This window comes from Triturus cristatus, chromosome 9 (assembly GCF_964204655.1).
Source record: "Triturus cristatus chromosome 9, aTriCri1.1, whole genome shotgun sequence".
Taxonomy (NCBI): Eukaryota; Metazoa; Chordata; class Amphibia; order Caudata; family Salamandridae; genus Triturus; species Triturus cristatus.
Window position 1 is genome coordinate 825,824,662 of NC_140592.1, and position 22,050 is coordinate 825,846,711.

At 43.9% G+C, this 22,050-nt stretch overlaps 1 protein-coding gene across 3 annotated transcripts in view; it reads right to left on the minus strand.

The window, feature by feature from the left end:
* The window catches only part of C9H14orf180 (chromosome 9 C14orf180 homolog), a 229,619-nt gene that overhangs the window by 18,613 nt on the left and 188,956 nt on the right, over positions 1 to 22,050 (minus strand). For 2 of the 3 annotated variants that reach the window (XM_085626267.1, XM_085626266.1), the window contains exons 3-4: positions 19,562 to 19,688; positions 9,303 to 9,329 (exon numbers count right to left, since the gene is read on the minus strand). In XM_085626267.1, the coding sequence (XP_085482393.1) occupies positions 9,303 to 9,329; positions 19,562 to 19,688 (154 nt within the window). Of the gene's footprint in view, positions 1 to 7,587; positions 7,691 to 9,302; positions 9,330 to 19,561; positions 19,689 to 22,050 lie in introns of all 3 variants that reach the window. The other variant, XM_085626268.1, reaches the window with a different exon arrangement.

The window sequence follows — 22,050 nt, forward strand, 5'->3', positions numbered from 1 at the left end:
TAGGGTTAGATAGCTTGCTGTCAACAAGGTGCTGGCGTAGCTCTGGAAAACAGTTATTAGACAAGTGCTCCCAAGCAAACAAATCATAAAGAGCATCATAACTATCAACCTTGCTACCCTTTATCCAACCATCCATGGTTCTGCAGAAAAAAGACACATATTCAACCCACGTAGTACCAGGCAACTTCTTACATTCTCTAAAGGTTTGTCTGTACTTTTCTGGAGTTAAGCCATATCTCAGCATTAAAGCATCTTTCATATGAGTATAAGACATCCTATCCTCAGCAGGAAGGCTCAACAAGGTATCTCTCCCCTCGTTTGTAAAGCGGCTCCACAACCCCGTTCCCCAATCCTTCTCAGGGACCCGGTGGGCCAACAATGCTAACTCATATGCTTTAAACCATTGGCTAATATCTTCATTCTTACTGTAATCCTTGATCACATCTTTAGGAAAATAAAACCTACTTTCTGCAGGCACGGATGGAGTGCTGCCACCAGAGGGATTCAACTCTAAACTCTTAGTTTTAAGCTCCATCTCCCTCACCATCTTCTCACGTTCAAACGCTAATTTCTCTCTCTCAAAATCTAATCTTTTGCTCTCCATTTCAGCTTCTCTCTTGCTTCTTGCATTCTCTAATTCCAACTGCCCTCCTAATTTAAGTTTTGCCATTTCTAACTTGTACCCCCTCTCCTTCTCCCTGTCTTCTAATTCTTCGGGGGAAAGGCTCCTAGAGGACGCACTACTGCCTGGAGATGACACTGGCCCACCTGTGGGCTCTTCCTCTTCCTCTTCTTCTTCCTCTTCCGGTACCACCACCGGATCAGAGGGATTTCTGGCCTCTAACCAGGCCTTCAGCGCTTTGAGGAAGCCCTCTTTCTTTGAGACACCTGTGGTAGGAACTTTAAACTGCTTGCAAAATCCTTTTAGATCTTTTAGCGTGTAGGAATCTATCTTCTCCTTATCGAATTCCCCCACAACATTCTCCACAGGTGTAGCAGCTCCGGCATTCTCCATGGTCAAAACTGGCAGTGTTTAAGAAAATAAGCTCCAGGAAAGCGGAGAACAAAAATAGGCAATCCTACCAACCAGACTGTGGCTGCGTTATGGTCTGCTTTCACTATGTAGCGTACACTAATCACTGCACATGAGTCATAAATGCAAGTTCAAATCCTCACCGCTGCCACCAATGTTAGAACCGGCGGTCTCTAGTTGGCAGAGGTATACACTTCTGACAAATAGGGACCAACCAACTCTAGTCAGGGCAAGGGGATTACACACTCAGATAACCCCTGCTACCCCCTTGGTAGCTTGGCAGAGCAGACAGGCTTATCTCAGAGGCAGTGTGTTAAGCATTTATGACCACATACAGTAATAAAGTGAATACACTACAGATGGACACGACACAGAAGTTATTATAAAAATAGTATTTTTATATAAGGCTTAGCACAAGACCAAATAACGACAAAAATATACCACAGTCTTAATAAATACTCTTTGGAAGGAAAAATAAGAGTTCAAATAAGGTTTCTTCTCGGCAAATAGTTCTTTAGCAAAGTATTCTTCTGAGCACAGTTCTTTGGCAACAATGTAACCCCCACAGGAGTCACACGACGTCGAGTCTACAAGATTCCCAAGGTTCGGCGTCGACCGCGAGGAGCGCTACGTCGAGCCTGGAGTCGCAACAGACCCCACAAGTACAGTACCTTGAGAAACGAAGAAAACGATGATCCCCGGCGTCGAGATGTCGGCGTCGAGGTCGGCGTCGATCGTGCCTCGGAGTCGGGTCAATCCGCAGCGGCGTCGAGGGATGTCGGGCCGGAGCAGCGCTCACGGCGTCGAGAAGGGCGTCGAGTCGATGCGATCAGCAGCGGCGTCGGGACGGGGTCGCTTGGAGGTAGAGCCGATACTCACTCCTCACTGGCGTCGATACCGGCGTCGAGACGGGGTCACTTGGAGCCGGGGCCGATACCCACTGCTCACTGGCGTTGCTGCTGGCGTCGATCGGGCCCGGCGGCCGGCGTCGAAGGCTCGGGACACTGGAGCCGTTACTCACGGTGTCGAGCTGGATTCGGCGGCGTCGGCGGCGTCGAGACTGCAGATTTCCCCTTGTGTACTGGAAACAACACTTTCCAGCAATTCAGCAAATGGTGAAGTCCTTTGGCCCTGTGACTTCAGCAGGAGACTGGCACTCTTCCAGTCCTTGGAGATTTCCTAGCAAGTGTTCAGAGAGTACACACCAAGTTCCTCTCTCCTTGTTCCTTGGCAAAAATAAAGAAGCAGCTTTCAGGTTCCTCCACAGCAAAACAGCACTCTGGCAGAAAGGGGAGGCAAGTCCTTAGATCAGCAGGCTTCTTGTCCTTGGTACAGGTTTCCTTGTCAGAAGTGATCTGAGTTCTTGGTTCAGGGGTCCTTCTCTTATACCCCTTTTTCCCTTTGTTCCCTTTGTCCAAGCAGGGCGATTCCCACCATCTCAGGTTTGTTGTGGGTGTTGCCAGGCAGAGGCACCTGGCCTATTCACTGAGCAGGGCAGAGTCCTCAGCCGCCCAGCAGGAGGCGGAGCCAGTATTGTCACTGGCAGGAGCAGGGCTATCAGTCGCCCAGCAGGAGGCGGAGCCAGTATTGTGTCAGGCAGGGCAGGCTACTCTTCCCTCACTCTACGTGTAAACGCCCCATTCACCCCACACTGACTCACTCAGACCTCTGGAGCCACCCAGCCCCTGACACACACCAAACCAGCAGAGACCGGTAGATAGTTGGACAAGAAAATAGCCGCTTTCTAAAAGTGCTATTTTCAAACATAGAATTTAAAAACCATCCATCCTAAAGGGTGTGTTATTAAATTCTGAGTTCAGGGATACTAAACTCGACTTGCTACCATGCTCCCTGAGTCAGATAGATTATAATGGAGTTAATAATCAGTCTGCCCAGTCTGGCCTATTGGAGGCAGGTAGCCCTTCAATAGTGAAAAACGAAAAATGGCTGTAATTCACTATTAGGTCATGCCACACACATCAGGGCATGACCTACCTTTTACCAACAATGCACCCTGCCCTAGGGCCTACCATAGAGGTGTCTGAAATGTGGCAAAGTGAAGGTTTAGAGACTGGTAAGTAGGTTTCCTTACCAAGTCGACATGGCAGTCAGGGACTGCACGCAGGCGCCGCGGTGGCAGGCCTGAGACATATTTTGCACGCTGCTTCTGTGGGTGGCACAACCAGTGCTGCAAGCCCACCAGCAGCAGTTAACTTACACGCCCTTGGCACACGCAGTGCACTAGACTAGGGTCTGAACAGTAAGTCAACCAAGCCAACCATGGTAACACCAATCAATGTAACAATTTAACATAGGGAGCACTTGCACTGTGGCACTGATCAGCAGTGGCACAGTGCCCAAAGCAATAATCCAGCAAAAACATCGTAAACAGAGGAGGCAAACAGAAAAAAATGGAGGAGAGACTCATGCCAATGATGCCAGGTCTAACAATCAGCTTTTCACAACAACAAAAAAGTTGAAGGCATTCAAATTTGCATCTCTCAGGCTGACAAAAGTAGGGGTCCACAGAATTTCCGAGCAGAAGGCACAGGATTATGATTGATGCCCACCACGTCCAGAAACTTGAGTCAATAGATATCGAAGCAGTGATACATACCCTGACTTTCCTAATAGTCTGAGAATTCCATATAAGCCCTACCGTGGCTGGTAGATAAATGGTAGCTACTATTGATCTGTGTGTTACCAAATTCATCACCTAATACTTAATACTGGATTAAGAAATCTGTTCTCACCCAATTATAGCAAATTAATGTCTTAATTCTGATAATTTCCTGATCTATTTACTAAGTGCAGGTCTTCTTTGGCTTTCCAAAATCAATGAGCAGACAGTTGCCTACCAGCAGTTCTTGGAGCACCATGAATTGGTGGATAATCATCAGGGTTGCGGGACTAGCACAGCTAAAATGTCTGGTTTCACTTTTTGACAACATTCTGGCATTGCAGATCAATCAGAGTTTTATTTGCACATACTCCTGAATCTGATCATCCTGGGTTGCATGGTAGACTATAGCTTACTCCTTAGTTGGTTACGAGCAGTGGCCAATGTCTCTTAGACAGAATTTGCATGGATCTTGGTATTTCTCTCTGAGAGAACACAACGCCTCCATCATGGACCACTTCTATCTTTTGACACAGCTGTCCTCTGTGGTATTCTCCCGGGCTCGCCTTTGTCTCTCTTGCTATTTAAACATTTTACGAAACCATTATTTTCGGTCCTAAGTGACTGAGGTCTATCATTCATTCCTACACACAGGATATGCAGATTTAACAGTATGGCAATGGTCTACCGGATGACTTCTTCCTCTAGGGCTGGATGAAGTGGCTGATTGATGATGTACAGTGTGCATAATTTTAATGGGACCAAGACAGAGGTCTTCTTGCTGGGCCTCTGATATGGAATTTAATCTATCACTACCACCCCACAATCTTCCAACTTGTTCAACTTTATCACACCATTCACCAACACAGCAAAAACATTGGTGATATTTGGTCCAGGGAACTCTGTTTTTTTGTCACCCATAGTGGGACTGTCACATGATCATCATTCTTCAGCTTGCGATGGCATAAACAGTTCATTTCATGTATTGACTGGATCCATCACAATCAATGCAATGCAAACTTGATCATGCAAATGCTTTTATGAAGGGGCTACTCAAGTCTCAGACTGACTAGCTGCAGGCAATGCCAGATGTTACTTTTCTTTCATGAGTGTTACTTAAAACTTAGATAGTATCTCTCCCACTTTGAAGACACTGTAATGGGCGGCTGGTAGACAGCCAAATTATTTTAAAACTGGAATGCATGATTTACAAATGGCTCCCTTGAAAACACCACCCTACTTTTACTTCTATTTGCTTCAGTTTTACGTAGTGGAAGCAATTTTAAAACTTGAGCAGCTGGATGTTACTTGTAAACACTAGATGTGGAAAGTTGACCAGGCCTTTCTGTTCATAAAACAAATTGTTCTTACCTCAATAATTTGCATCTTCTTGGAGACAATTAAGGGCCTGATTATGACATTGGTTGGAGTTGCCTCCACCCGACATCTCTGCGGCTTCGGAACCTACCGACCTCGGGTCGGCGGTCCGAAACTGCAATTATGATGCAATGGCACATGGTGCGGTCGCAAACTCCCATTTCCCTATGGGAGCTTGTGCTGCGGTCACAAATCGTCCGCAGCGCAAACTCCCATAAAGAAATGGGAGTTACTGTAAGTCCCTGCACCGTGTGGCAGGCACAACTTCAAATAGAGGCTCAAAATCACTGTAGTTATAATATAGCATTCCAGCCTTTTTTTTAAGTTGATTGATTGGATTATCGCAGGAGCCGCTACAGAGGAAAGCTACACACACTGAAGTGCAGCAAGAAGTACGGTAAGAAAAGTGGTCTGTCAGTAGTAAGAAACGTAAGTATGGACATTACTCACATTAAATTCGTGACATCAAAATCACTAAAAAGGATTCCCTTAAACTAAACTGGAGAGGACTGGCAAATTAATGTTACCATATTTAACTGCTATTGAAATGCCTGCCCTGCCCATTGGTCATTGTGGGCTGCCAGTAGAGCACACTTGTCACCAAAGGAACATGACAAGACCTGCACAGAAAATATCTTTCTGCAGGCTCTTCTACTACTAATGTTCCCGGTGTTCAGATTTGCAGTAACAGTCTCCTCTTTATTTCTTTCTCTGAATCCTTTTGATTTTTGTTGCAACACATACCTGTTTGTTTTGACAAAAAGCTGCATGCCCACTGCTGCATGTAACAGCATAGCAGACTGGGGAGCATACATGCGAAGCACTCTCTCAACTCCGAGAGTAGCTGTCTCACGTTACCAACATCACTCTTGTATCTCACACTCTTCAAACGGGAGATCTTGCACTATAAACGGCACTCTTTCTCTCCTCAAGTAACAGTCTCACGCTTCTGACTACATTCTCACACCCCTCACAAACGAGCAGTCACACTCTATCAGAAGGACCTTCACACCCATCGAAGCCGTACTCTCATATTACTGAATACACCAACAACCCTCATAGATAGATAGTTTCACAGAAGAAACAGCACTCTCACATTCAGTCACATAATCAGTGGCAGCTCGCACAGGTAACGCTGTGGGGCGGTGCTGGGTGGGGGAGGGGGGGGTGTAGTGGAGTGCGACAGACGACCGGAAGGTAGATCAGTAAGGAAATAAGTAAATAAAAGCACTTTGCGCTCGCAGCATTACCAAGTCGGCGATCGATGCTGCGAGCGCAAAGTAAGTGCTTTTATTTATTTATTTCCTTACTCTCGACTTTCCCGTCCTACCCTCCCCCCGAGCCCCGCCTCCGCCCCACCGCCCCACAGCCTTACCTGCGCGAGCAGCCACTGGTCACATTGCAGCCCATACTCTTATATACGTCACAGAGCAGCAGTTTACAATACCTACGATCAACCTCTAACACTAGCTATCTCACACTACAGACAGCACTCTCTCAACCTTCAAACTGCTAGCCTACAGTAGCAACAGAGCTCTCACACCTTTCACAGAGTATCATTCTCACTCTACTGACAACACTTTCATACTCATCACCTGCTAGAGTCACACATTATTGAAAACAATTGCTTCCCTCACAGAGAGGAAGTTTCACGATCCTTACAGCAATCTCACACCCCTCAGAATAGCGGTCACTCACACTAATAGCAGTCATACATTCCTCGTAGACTAGTTGTTACACTGAAGGCAGTCCTCTCACACCTCTCACAGACCAACAGTCTCACGCAACCACGGACACTCCCACACCCCTCACGCACTAGCAGTCTCACACTAGAGATGGCACTCTACTCCCGTCAGAGCAACAATCTCACACTGACAGCACTCACATTCCTCAAAGCCTAACAGCCCCACTGCAGATAGTACTTTCGCACCCCTCAAAGCAGTGGACTCATAATACCACCCCACTCACACCCTTCACAAACAAGTAGTCTTACTTTACTGATAGACCCCCTCACAACCATCTCAAAGTAGCAGTCTCACACTACACACATTACTTTCACACTCCTCACAGTGTAGCAATACTACGTCATTAAAAGATTTTTTTCTACACTCGAGATTAGTATCTCACACTACAGACCACACTTACACACCTAACAAACTCGCAGTAAGGCACTACCGACAGCACCCTCAGGCTCCTCACACTAGCAGTCTCCCACTACAAACAACACTTGCATACTCCACACAGTCTAGCTGTCTCACACTGCCAACAGCATCCTTACATCCCTCGCAGACCAGCAGTCATTAAAAGCTTGAAGCCCTTTCACATCACTCGTAGAGTAGCAACATGTGTCCAAATATTCTGCCACCTGAAGTGTCTTCAGGGAGCTTGGTTATTTTAGGAACCTTTGTAAGAGTCTTTTTAGAGGCATTTCATTACTAACAACTTCTCTTTCTAGGGCTTGTCAGTCATACCATATGACTGAGTATCTGCTTGTAAGGCACTGTTGACTATATGGTTTAGGCATGCACGTGCGTGGAATGATGGCTCACTGATATACCTATCACAGCTCCATACAGAATGCTGGCATGGACTACAAGTGGGACAGTTGGAGAGGAGTTGAAGTGGCGGCGAAGGTGCCCTGTTGTGTTCTTTAATGGGACCTGCGGTATAGAATATAAAATATGGAAAATAATTATTTTGGAGCACCTTTAAGCATGAGGTACAGGATGGACTAATGAAAGCAAGTGAAATGTAGAACTGCTACAATATGTTGTAAACAATTACAGGACTTGCAAAATTGAATTCTCTGAACTGCCCCCATCATCTTTTGCTTTTTAGACGTTTCAGAGAATTGTCATAGCTTTCTTGGATTATTCTTGGAGCGGGTGGACGTCCAACAGTCCTAGAGAGTGACACCTAGTTTACCACGTCAAGAGAATCCCTTTTATGGTCCCGGGGAATACTTCTCTTGCTTGATTTAATACGAGTGGTGTATTTATACTTTTTATACAGTTCTTTTATGATATCTATGTAATTATATTTAAGATAAAAAAATGTGTCTTGATTTCTTGTATTTTCTTTGATCACTATGTTCATCAGAAACACTCTATCAAGTATGTTATTTCTTATGTGTGTTTGCTATCTACATTTTTAGCACATTCATGGATGCCAGCACTTGATTTCCATGTGTCATAACATGTTCTTTGTATAATTCAGCATTAAAGCCTATGAGGAAATACTGGATCCATGTGCAAATACCTTGCGCTGGTCTTGTCTGTGTTCTTTTATCCAATTTATCCTGGGTGTGAAAAAACGGGGTATAACGTGCAGAAACACTTATCGCGTTGATTTACGTGCATGATTACATTTTTCACACTAGTTAACCTAGACAATTGCGACTAGGAAAAGCAAGTGGTATGAGCCCAGATAAGCTCAGCAAGAGATCTATAGGCGCCCAGCTCCTGATGTTAGTGTTAAATTGGGCGCAAAGGCATCGTGAGCACTTTTACATCTCAACTCATGGGTCCAAATCGGCTCGTGAGTTAACCAATGGCTGAATTCCAAGAACAACACTAAAGGTTGCTTTTTGGAATGATTTCACAAGTTTCTGTGGCTTTTTGTTCCGATTTTACAGCAAAAGCAGGTCATTTAACTAGTGTTAGACCAAACATGCACTGCAGCAGCTTAAAGTGTCACAGTGAAGAATGCTGTGGGTGCAGACAAAGCTATAAAGCCAACCAAACACATAACAATACGTTAGAAATTTTAAGGGAGGATGAAAAGAGCAAATGACCAGGCGTTAATCTTTAAGATAGCCTATAAAAGGGAGCAGAGCAACAAAACGATGGCCTGGAGATTGTTTCATAAATGTTACATTTCTAAAGAATTACCTCTATGATGACTGATTTTTTCTGTTTCTCAGTAACACTAATATTATAGATTAATTATAAATGCAGAGGGACCAATTCACTAGAGATCATTGTTTCTTAGCTTAGGGCAAAACGTGGACGGTGTGTGCATATTTCTTTCTCGTTTTGCATCGAAAAGCGTCACCAGAGACATTAGCATAAAACTAATTAGCACGATATGAATTAAAAATGGATTGCGGAATATTTTCTAGATTTTGGAAGGTATCCTTTGGACAAAACAACCTCTTAGGCATATCATTCTAAAATAATTTTACAGCAATCAAACGCATATAATTAATAACACAGCCGAAGCATTTCGAGGTCATTAATAGCCGGCGGAGCCATCACGTCATCTTCAACTTACCAATCATGTAGTTACAGCAGGAAATGTCTGCAAATTGCAACAAGAAAGAATAATCATTGTCTGAAATGCAGTGTGCTCAATTCAAATCATTCAAATCTCAGACAGTTTTTTCTCCCACTTGGAAACTGTTACTCTTTCGCTCTGGGTGCACTGCCTGTGGTGACACTGCTCGCAAATCAATGACATCTGCGATAGATTGCTGACGCCTTCCTCCCCTCTGTGCGTCACCCTTGACAGGGCAGGATTCTGCACACTACTGCTCTGTTCCTTTTTCCCAGTCCTTAGATCAAGAGAATACCGTTAATCCCAATGATAATGCATCGCACCGTAGACCAGGGTATGACGCATAACGTGAGAACAATGATATAAAACTTATTTTTTGCATCCAACATGCACCCTGATGCTGGTTTCTGGACCATATTGTTGCAAAAATGACCTTAGTCTGTATCAATCTTGTAATGCTTGATCAATATACTGCAGTTGTAGAACATGGAGACCCCATACATTCTGCCCGCTCAGGGCTGGCTTTAGGGCTGGGCATGCCCGGTGGGGCAATCATTTTTGGCGCCCCCACATCCCATGACCGCCTTCTCTCACTTCCACAGGGCAAAATTGCCCCTCATCTCTCCAATCGATACGTTATTTCTAAATACATCCCTGCCCCCCCCCCCCCCCAAGATCAGTGCCCCCTCCACAGGCCAGCTCCCAGTGCAGCTGCACCCGTCACACTGCCCTAAAGCCGGCCCTTTGCCCGCTCATGGGCCAAAGAAACGGTCAACCTAAGTCATTAGCCATATGGGGAGGATAAAAAATTATGGGATAATGGTAACAATCGCGACCTTGATCAGAGATTACACAGATTTATCTGTCTGCAGTTACAAAGACTACTCTCAAATCTTCAACCTAACTGTACACATGTGGTAACTCATTGCAGTGTTTTTATTCACAGAAAAATCTCTTTCAACTTTCATTTTTGAAGTTACTTTACGATAACTTCTGTCTTTTGCTCAATAAAAATGATTAATTTTTACAACAATAAATACTGCAGCCCCAGTCTGCACATTGCTAATGCTCTACCTTAATAAAATCATATCAACAGCAAATAATAGGATCAGCAACAAGGCATCATTAAACTTTGGTTAGTCCAGGTTTAAACTTAAAAAATAAGCCTCCGCATCATTAAGAAATAGGCTAAACTAAGTTGGGGCTAGTACGCAAGCTTGCCTGACTAGAAGAGTTACTGGAATTTTCATGTCACTTACCTCTTTCCATCATGGTGTATTTTTTCTGTTTCCTTATGCGGCATATCAGATTGGAAGTATATCATAGTTATCGACTTCACAATCAAATGCAGTTTTCATATCAATGCTTGCTAAATAGATGGGCTGTTTGCTCAAAGTTGTAAACTTTGCTGTAGGTAAGTAAGGAAAAAGAATGCCTACCTGGAAGGAAAAGCCACCTGATGCCTGCAAGGGTGGATTTTGGGACTTTGACTTTGACCAGCTGACCCACAGGACTATGCTAGGTCTCTCAAGGGACAGTGGTGCTGGCCTCATTTTGTGTCCCGAAAAACAGTGAACGTACCTGCTGGGAGACCCTGGAGACTTTCACTAGAACATCTGTGGAACGGCCCTTGGATCTCCTGACACACAGGTGTCCTGCAAGCAGCCAGGATGCTTTGGAACCAGAAAGGTGCAGTAGGAAGGATGTGCTCCATGTTGGCTACAAAGGGTGTGCGTCTGATACCCCCACAATCGGGAGAAGAGCCCCAAAAGCCAGGCAGAGCACAGACCTGGTGTGGGGATCCGTATAAATCAAGTTCCCCATTAAAATCCTCTTTAGACACCAACAGGTCTGAAGAGGATGCTCATGGTGGCTAGTGCTTGCCACCCGGAGCAAAATAACACCTTTCTTGAGAGAATGATCCTTATGGGGACCAGGCAGAGAATGAAGCATGTGGCATTGGAGGACAATTTCCCAAAGGGAGGTCAAAGCCACCAGAGTTAAAGCAGTCATCTTTTAAAAAAATAAATATCCTTCTTTCTGGCCTTTCTGAACAGGAGAGAGACATGTGTAGGGCCTCCATCTTCCAGGGGGCCAGTGCAACAACAGCTTCTAGAACTACAACTAGTGGATTTGCTGGGCACATTCCCTGAACCCCTTGCCCATGTTTGGGTGACGTGGTGCGCTGTCCTCTTGTCCTGCTACCCACAAGGAACACAGCCAAGGGAGGTACACCGCTTCTGCCTGTAGATCCAAAGTCACTGACAGGTCCAGTGTCATCTCTACTGTCTCTCCTTTGTGCATGGATTTTTAAGTGAAGGAGGAAAGTTCTGCAAGCCTGGCACCTCTGGCCAATCCTAAATCCACAAAATCACCCCTCCCCTGTCAAAAGCCTCCTGCACAGCATTCTGGGACAATCCAATGTGACAACTTCAAGTTGTTCATGTAAATAGCTTTCGAGAAGCATACGTTCTGCCAATAGCGGACACAGCTACCTAATCCATTCATGCTCAAACCTCCTGCACTGGTTCTAGAGGTCTGGCCTTTCTTCTTTGTTTCTATGGGCCTAGTCTGTCCCAGCCCATGGGCATTGCGATGAGCTAATTAACACATACAGATTTCCTCTGCATCCCTTACTTTCACAGGAACTGGGTGAAGCACTGTCAATTGGTCTATTATGTGAGGAGGCCTCCAATCTTTCTACCGGGTAGCATTGTAATTAACTTGACACAGTTGTGGGGGCCAACACCTGGAATCTGAATTTGAGCTGAGCCAGGGAAATAAGCCAAGTCCGAAAGTGTCATATGGAGTGCGGATATGATATTAGGGAATGTAAATCTATACTCAGGTGCATGTGTAATTCTAGATTGAACCTCACTGAATTCTCTAGGCTTAAGTGGAGCAAAACTGTACTTGAGTGCAGATTTTACCTGTAATGGTAATCTAATGTAAGCACCATAGACCTTTAGTATGAACCACACACCTATGCTATGAACTCTCACTTACATTATAAGGCTTTCCCCAGGTCAGTACCAAGCCCAGAAAAATTCATTCTGCAACAGGCTACCTGTGTGCAGATACCAGGATGAGCAAAATGGCAGTGTCACATGAAAGCACATGTGATTTCATGTGTGACCCGCTAAGATCCTCATAGCCTACCTGCACAGCAGCAGCCTCATGTTAAAAGATAGATGCCGGTGGGCAGTCAGTCCATTTACTGTCATTTTATCATGAATGGGGCTCAGGTACTGAGACTTGATCACAGTTAAAACCCAAAACAGGGTAGTCAATTAGGAAAAGACTAGGGGGACGAAATTGGGGAAGTACAATTTTTCGTTTAAATATTGTCGATAATCAGATTAATTATATACTTCCATACCTAGTTCCCACTTTTATATGTCAAATAAGATTCAAATAATCCCATAACAGATCCTACATATTAAAGACCCGCTGCCCCCATCACATCACTCTTCTGTACTGCTGTACCTTGAGAAAATAATATAATGTGGGTCTCGTGCATTACAAGCCCTAAATAAAACACATCAAGTTTTTTCTTGGAGCCTCAATAAAGAATCATCCCATTCAAGATTCTTGAAACGTTTGTTAACCAGGAACTTGTTAAATTCATTGAGACTCATGATATGCTCAATTCTTCTCAGAATGCTTCAAGAGTGTCCACAGTACAGAATCTGCTCCTATTGTGGCTGCTGACAGTATTTGCCACCAGGGTGATGGGGAAGCCATTCTTGTGCTGCTTGATTTATGCATTCGATACTGTTTTCCTGGTAGGCTCTAGTCTTCAGCCAATCAACACTGAATTCCTGTCGTCATACATTGGATGTAGCGTACCTAATGCTCTAGTCATATGTCACCATTCACATTAGCGCACCCATGTGATCTTGAAGTTTTCACTCACCCCTGCAGGACGCATTGGGCAGGCTCTAGTCTTCGGACAATCAAAAGAAACTGAATTCCTGCTGTCATACTATGATTAGATGAAGTGTACCTAATATTCCAATCATATGTCATCATACACATTAGTGCACCCATGTCGTCTCAAAACAGTCTATTGGTGAGCGCCGCACCTGCCATGCGGAGTTAGCGTGTGTAGCCAGCAAGAGCTGGCACTTTCAGGGGCAGATTAAAAGTGCTCCTGGAGCAGGAATGGACCTGGGTGCCCTCGATCTGGAGATTTTGGAAGGACGAGTGAGGCACAAGGAGAGGAAAGCTATCAGAGAGCAGCTGTCTGTTGTTTACAACAACACCTGGAGTCCCAGCATCTCTTCTCCCTGGGGCAGGTCCATGGCCATGCTTAGCCTGCCTACGGTTCAGGAACTAAGGCATCTAAACTGCTCCAGGAGATATGATGGACCCGCCGTGGTGCCCCACACTTTGTCACACCCCTCCCTGTAAGGCCTTCTGGACACTTGTCAAAAAAATGATTTTGCAAAGCAATAAATCCTGGTAGGAGAACTTGCAGGGAGTCATGAGTGGCATCACGCCATGTCATGACCCTGTCGGCAGCCTTTAATGGTCAGAGCTAAAGCCCAACCTGGTGCCAGAATAAGGTAAGTAGTGCATCAATCAATTTGGTTGATGTGTAATAATAAATTGATGAGCCCTTAATTTCTTTCAAAAGGAACACCAGTCTCAAGAACCACAGAGTCCACATGAGACCGAGAAGAAACATCACCTAAAGCCGAAACACCCTTTTGGGCCTCCTAGGCTCATTAGCCATTTCCTGTGTGGGCAGTGTTCGGTATGTCCCGTGACAGAATGTACAACTCTTGATCTTGGCTTAACCACAGCATGGGAACAAAGGAACCATACAAATTGTAATTCAAGCAATGTGATATACCTCATTTAAAACCCTTGTAAGCTTCAGTGTGTAGGCATGGCATCAAGAAAAATTAAGACAAGGATTAGTGAACATCAAAGCAATGGTATCTGCCAAAGATCCTTGACCAAACTAACCATACATTATGAGGTGAAAGGACACAACAACAGATATCTCTATAGGACCATAATTGAGAAGATAATAACCAGTAATGATATGCCAAGAACCCCGCTGGGGCGAGAACAACAATGGGTGAACAGACTGGCTCCCATAAACACAGCCTTAATGATGATACCCCCTGGAATCAGCTTAATTCTGCACATTAAACTTATTAGGGCACCTGCCGTAGACACCTCATCACACTGGAATCAGATGAATACATAACTAAGGGGCACAAGGCCCATTTAAGGATATATGTTTATCAGCCGCGGCCCGTGGAGGGTGTTCCGTGGGGCGGAAAGGCGGGGCAGGGGAGGGGCAGGGTGGGGGGTACTAAAAACCGGAATATGGATAATTGGAGGTAAGTAAACAATTAAATAAATAAAACGAATTTCGTAGCGTGCGAATTATATCTAAAGTGCTCCCTGAAAAATAGTCAAGCCATCCTGGTTTTTAGGGGCCATGGTAAGACCCAATGATAGAGTCTACAAGGGTCTAACAGGAAAAACTATTCATCTATCTAGAAAGTAGGGTGCTACTCATTAAACATTAGTCTGTTTTAATGTCCCTGGGTGTGGGATACTGTTGGACATCATCCTTATGGTGGTCTTTCCATAATGCTTTGCCCTTTGCCTCTCATTTTTGTTGATTTTTATGTTGACCTTCGGAGTACTTTATGTCTGCTAACCAGTGCTAAAGTGAATGTGCTTGTCCCCTAAACATGGTGACATTGGTGTATACTTGATTGGCATATTTATTGTACTGGTCAGTCCCTCCCTTATAAAATGATGTACCATATCCCCAGGGCCTGTACTTCAAATGCTACTATTGGGCTAGAGCACCGATTATGCCATCCACAGAAGTAGCCTTTCAAATCTGTGTCTGGCCTGCCACTGCAGTGCCTGTGTGTACAGTTTACAGTCACATCGAATTGGCATTTAAAACTACCTGCCAAGCCTTAGACTGCCCTTTTATTACATAGAAGTCACCCCTATATTAGGCCCTTAGTAGCCCTTGTGTTACTGTGTGTGTCTTGCACAAATACTTTGCTTATTGCCTCTTTAGATAGGCCTGACTGCTTTGTGTCAAACCACCAGAGGGTGAGCACAGGTTATCTTTTAGTGTGTATTTAGCTTACCCCAACTAGAGTGTTGGATCCTGCTGGCCTGGGTGCATACCTCAGCCAACCAGGAATCCCATTTCTAACAGATATGCACTAGTGTATGAGTATCATTCTATTCTACATTAGAAGCACAGACATTCAATAAATCAATACTACTTGAGAGACTCCCCCCCCCAAAAAAAATATTCATAATATTTCTGCTTGCTTTAAGAATTTATTCTATATGACTATCATGCCTGTTGGCCCTTAAACTATGAGACAGCAGTACGGTCTGATTTTACATCCTTTTACATTTCAGTAGTACAAACGTATATATATAGAGCATGAACCAAGCTACGAAGCAACAATGAACTGTACATCAGTTTGAGGAATGGGATACAATCTACAATCTCATGTTTGTCAAGTGGGGATTACACAAATACATTTCATGCATTACATTTCACACTTTAGGGACACAGATATTAAGTGATCTGCCAAGAATCACATGACGTGGAACCAAGTGTCAAGGTCAGGGTCTACACCTCGGTCCCCAGTTAGATTCAGCTATACGCAAATCATTCTTGACCCTAATTCAATCGGAACAGTCCAGCAAAAACTGCCCAGCCAGGTCCTCCCTGAACTGGTACACAATCAACCCAGGACCAGTTTTGCCATAGTTATGGACTCATCAGCTAGGTACAGCTTGGTTCCAGTGACACAGTGTGCACGGGACCTATTGTCTGGGCATATCCATCCCACTTAGTGTGACAAACTAAAGTATACAAATAAGTGATGGATGGAATGCCTGAATTAATCCCAGCCACTGGCAATTACTCGAGACCGCATCCCAATCCAAAACATATTTTCACACCCTGTCACCTCAGTTTGGACCCAGCTTTATTCAAATCAGTCCTGAACCTGCTCTAATCAAAACAGTCCAGCCCGAACTGCCGAGCCAGGTCCTAAACAGGAACACAAGCAACCCAGGACTGGTTTCACCCTAGTTATGGGCTCTACAGCCAGGTACAGCTTGATTCCAGTGATGCAGTGTGCACGGGACCCACGTCTGGACCTACCTGCCCCACTTAGGGTGACACACTGAAGTATACAAAAGGTAAGTTAATTGCCTGCTTGCCTACATATGTCCTCACATGGCATTAAGATAGATACAGTCCTCAATAGTGTTTATTCTCACAATTAATCAAGTGTTCGCCACTTGGTGTTGGTACAGCAAGTGATGGTTGCCCTTTTGTATACGTGTCATGCTGACAATAATAAGCAAGAAGCATATGTGTAATTTACAACTTTTTGATGCTTCATGTACCTTTGTGTATACCTCATGCAAAATATACCCATTATGTACGTGAATGTCAGTGATGCAATTTTTATGAGGCATGCTCATTTTTACTCTCTTGATAAGTGATATAAATATGTATGTGTTATTTGTATAGCGCAAGCCTAGTCAAAAGATGGTGGACCACTAAACATGGTTCACGGCAAAGGCACAGTCAATAAGTATTTAGAGATTACTCTTAAGCAAAAATGGACTGTTATTGCATGATGATGTAGTGTTTTGTAAATAGGTGTGTCTCAGCTCTTTGTTAAAGTGTAGCACAGCTGATGGGTCTCATTCCGACAAATTAGGCAAAAATGCGTAATGTGAAATTTCTTTTTTTTTAAAGTGAATGTTGTACAGTACAAAATGTGAGTTTTACAAGTATATTTACAATTTCATCCTGGAATACTGTTCCAAACGACACGTGTAGCGAGTTTTACGCATACCATGCAACCAACCCTACGGACTCTTGGACGAGAGAAGGAAGAGAATCTCTGAATGGTAGACATGTTGGGGCCTGATCTATTGAGAGTTCGGTAATTTGAGAGAACACTACTTCGTGGTACTGTCAAAGGTTTTGAAATTTGACTCAGTGCATTACATGCTTTTTAACTGCAATGATGGACATTTGGAAATATAAATAAACTGCATGCATATTGTGTTTTGTTGGTAGTATGCCTTGTGTAAATTGTTAATAACACACTACAACATAAAATAAATGGCATAGTTCATATTTTTGCAGCACTCTGTTACGGTTAACAGGTCCATCATAAGGCCAGACCCGATTGTTGTAGCTACAATCGGACGAAATGGCTTGACAGAACGGGGAATTAATTTAGTGCAAATGTCTACTCTATAGGTTTGCAATGGGCTCGCCCTCGAATAGGCATACATTAGCTTTAGCACTTTTTAACTTAACCTCCATAAATTTCATCTAATTTATTTCTCCTCATAGGCTCTGAAGTGTGGCTCTGGCCAGCGTTTACTAAACAAACCTGTCCTGGAAATTCCATGAGGTACTATAAGGATAATGACACAGCAGGCTTACCATTACAAGGTAGTAAAGGGAGAAGGCAGGAGATGAACAACGAGGCTGCAGGCCAAGGTGTTCATCACAGCTTGTCCAATTACTACAGAGTTGTGTTAGGGCTATTGGAACATTATTCTTGATTTATGATACCCTGCTGAAAAGGACAAAGAAGCAATACCCAAAAATTGTTACTTTTTTATTATGAGCCAAGATTTAATCTGTAGCTTTCCAAACAGAACTTGTCAGACAAAGAGTTACTACGTTTCAGTACTGCAAAGCACCTCTCTGGCTTGTGATTGCATACAGAGCTACATTGTTATTTGGAACAGGAATCTAGCAACAGCAAGGCTTGTCTTGATATTGAATGGATTTAAAACGGTTCGGTGCCTGACCTGAATATTGCATGTTAAATAACATTGTACTATTTAATAGCACAGCTTAGTACATCCAAGGCCATTGCATATGACATGTTACAGAATACAGTTCTTCTTCTCAAGGGCAGAAGCCATGGTAGATTTTTAGGATGTCCACATGAAATACAGGTAGGTATGAGATAAAGTACCCCTGTCTGATGTACATTATAAGGCTATTGCATTTTAAGTTCTATGACCATATAAAGGACTGGGGTCAAAGGCTGATCATGACATCACAACTCAGCAGTAATAACTAATCCGATTGAACAGCTGCTTCATTTTCTTATTACATGTTAAAGACAGGTTTTATTCAAAATTTTCTGGCTTCCTAGTATTTTACAAGGATCATGAATGGTAATCGCTCACATAGCAATTGATTATGTAGAACACCCGGAATGAACAAGACTTTTGAGTAAGGGGGTCCAAAACCCTAAAACTTTAAGACACCACTGATCTTCCAATGGTCTCATCTCAGCGCAGAAAGTGCTCCTTAGTACTTGTACAGTACCTAATGGAACTCCGGTGCAAGAAATGTTTGAACCCAAGCTAAAATATAGTTTTGTGAACTAGATGCTCTTTCTTCCTTCAAACAATAAATTCTATTTCAAACTTTTTTTGAACGCAAGCCAGATCTTTCTTTCGTTGGAATGATGTGGCATGCATAAGTGCTTCACTATGAACACTGTTCTTAAGGCTTACATCTTATATACCACCAGTAGCGGCAGGCACAAACCGGAAGTGGGAGGGTGGGGGTAAGGTGTAACGAAAAAGAAAATTACCCTTACCTCCTCGCCAAGTCTCTCCTCGTCGTCCCTTTCCTCAGGCCAGAACAGAAAGAACCCAGGCTCCCCTAAGCCAATCACAAAGTTACAATGCAGCATTGTGATTGGTCTGAGGGCCATGGTTTGGTTTTCAGACGGGGACGGGGAACCTGGGCATGTTCTCCACCCAGGCTGTAATGCAGCCGGGGTGGAGAACATGCAAAATGCGCATGACTGTTTGGCCGGCCCAAGATGGACAGCCAAACATTTAGGAGCACTTACAGAATGCCCACCACTCCTCCCCCTGCTCCTCTATCAGAAGAGCAGCCCTGCCCCACCCACAAAGCTGCAGCAGCAGGAACAAATTAAAAGATAATAACATTGAGTTATTATTATTTGATTTTTCCATTATTTACACTGCTGAATGCAATGGGGCGACGCTCCTTCGTCTTAGCGTAGGAGCCGCCTTTGTATACCACCCAGTAGGGGAAATACCTAGTACAAGTTCATATCGATAAGCTGCAAGCCCGTGCCACATGAACATCATATGTTTATACAACTACAAGTTGCACACTATGCTCCATATGGTGTTCAACAATTTCAAAACATTTTACATACCATGCACAGTTATTGCTACTGGGTCCCGAAAGCGAACTCTTCTTTCTCCTTTGTCCTTGTCACCAACTACTCTGCTGACAAGTGATCTTTTTCTCAGGATTGACGGAGGGCATTTTCTTTCATTTATCTAATTAAAATAAACAAAAGACAAACTTTTTTATGCCAGCACCATGGTTATGAATTACAATTATATTGACATTGTGTGCATTGCATTCATTTTAGGGGACCAAGACGATTTATTTAAGCAGTACATACCATTTGCATTTTTTAACTACAAAATATCAATTTAGAATTTTGATTTTTCTTTTGGATGACTCGTTACAATTATTTACAAATGAAATACCATATAATAATTCTTCAGTACTCCTATTCCTTCTTTGTGAGCAGTTTAAATTCTATTAGGGCCGAAAATCTGGCACAATTTGGACACCAAACAAGCTTTTCGATGAATTGTGAATCACCCACTTCAGCCTAAATATATCGCCTGAGATAATTGCAAAATAAAGTAAGTTTGTTACAGAAATATCTATTGTTGGACATGGTCCTTTCTGCACGATCACCCCTAAAATATTTGCCTTAACCCTCTACCTTTTTGCAGAGTCTGTTTTTGTTGGCCTTGGGCCTCTGTGCTCTTTACCACTGATAACCAGTGCTAAAGTGCTTGTGCTCTCTGCTTAAAAAATGGTAACTTTGGCTTATACCCAATTGGCATATTTAATTGTAAGTCCCTAGTAAAATGGCACTACATGTACCTAGGGCCTGTAAATTAAATGCTTCTAGTGGGTCTGCATCACTGCTTTTGCCACCTACTTAAAAAGTCCTTTAAACATTTCTCAGACCTGCCATTGCAGAGAATGCATGGGCAGTTTAAACTGCCATTTCAACCTGGCAAAATAAACCTTTTGCCAGGCCCAAACCTTCCTTTTAAATACATATGTCACCCCTAGAGTAGGCCCTGCAGAGCCCAGAGGCAGGGTGCAATGCGTTTTAAAAGTAGGACATGCACTTCTAAGTTTTACATGTCTTGGTGGTGAAAAACTCTTAAATTCGTTTTTCACTACTACAAGGCCTGTCTCTCCCATAGCATTGCATCAGAGTTGGCTTATTACATTTTATAAGTGTCATTTCCAAATGGGAAGAGATAATCAGTTCATGTTTGGTGTCAATGGAATCACAATTTAAACTCCTCACTTATGGTGAAGGTGGATTTAAAATTGTAATTCTCAAAATATCACTTTTAGAAAGGTGATATTTTCTTGCCTTAGCCATTTGATGCCTGCAACCTGTCTCCAGGTCACATGACTCGGTGTGGGTGACAGCTAGGCTTTGTGTATTCCTCCTAGACAGCCACACACAATGAGAGCTTAGGAGTGACTGGATGGGCCATCACTGGTCAAATGGGAAGAGGAGCTGGGCACACCCCTACCTACATTTGAATAGGCTGTGCCATGCTGCCACACAAAGGGCTGCAGAACAGCTGTAATCAGTCTGGAGCCAGAGCAGGGAAGGCAGGGCATCTGTGCACTTCAAAATGGGTGCCTCATGAACCTCTTACACACTTCAAAGGTACACCTGTGTATAAAAGAACTATCCTTAGACGCCAACTCTTCAGTCCACTTCTGGACTTGTGGATGCTCAGCAAGGAAGAAGGACTGCTGTGCTGCTAGAAGCACTGACACTCTGCTGGACTGCTGCTCCAAAGGAACTACTGCCCTGCTGTGATGACCCGTTGTTTGCTGCCCTTTTGCCTGGGGAAAAAGAACTGGACCTGCAACTTCCTCTTGAACCCAGGACCCCAGAGTGGCTCAAAGTGCTAGTCTGGTGGCCTTCTGATCTGAGCCTCATGGACATCTAAGGCTCCCCAACAGCTCCCTGACCTGTCTTCAGTGAGTCCTGACCCCAAATGGTGCCTCTCAGGTCCTGGACCCTTGCTGTGGCTCACTGGCTCTTACTATCAAGCTTTTGGTGACCGTGAACAGGCCAGTTCACACTAGAACTGCGCTGCTTGCACCAAAAATCTTCGCAAGCTGCTGCCAGCCTGCCTCTTTGCACCACAAGCATGGATCATCCGCAGAGGACCCGCACCATGAAGCCCGGGCCTGCACGTCCATGATGCTCAGCCTGCTATTCGATCTACGCCAACCACGATCTGCAGACCTCTCCTTGCTGCCTGCAGCCCTCTTCAAAGTGAACAAGACTCTTGCCACAAAACTTGAGAAGGTAAAACTTAATTGGGACTAATTTGAAACTATATCCCACCTGAACATTTAACTTTGATCTGGTCCATTTTAACCAGATAGCCGCGGTTGGCGTTTTATGCGTTTAGGCACTGTATTGCAGTTTATTTTTTAAAAATTCATAACTGTGGTTCTACTGATTGTGTTTTAGTCATTTCGGTCTTGTCATATTTATTAAATTAGTCTTTACCTTTCTAGCCTGGTGTGGGATCTTGTTGCATGGTGTTGTCACTGATTTACTGTTTGAAGTGT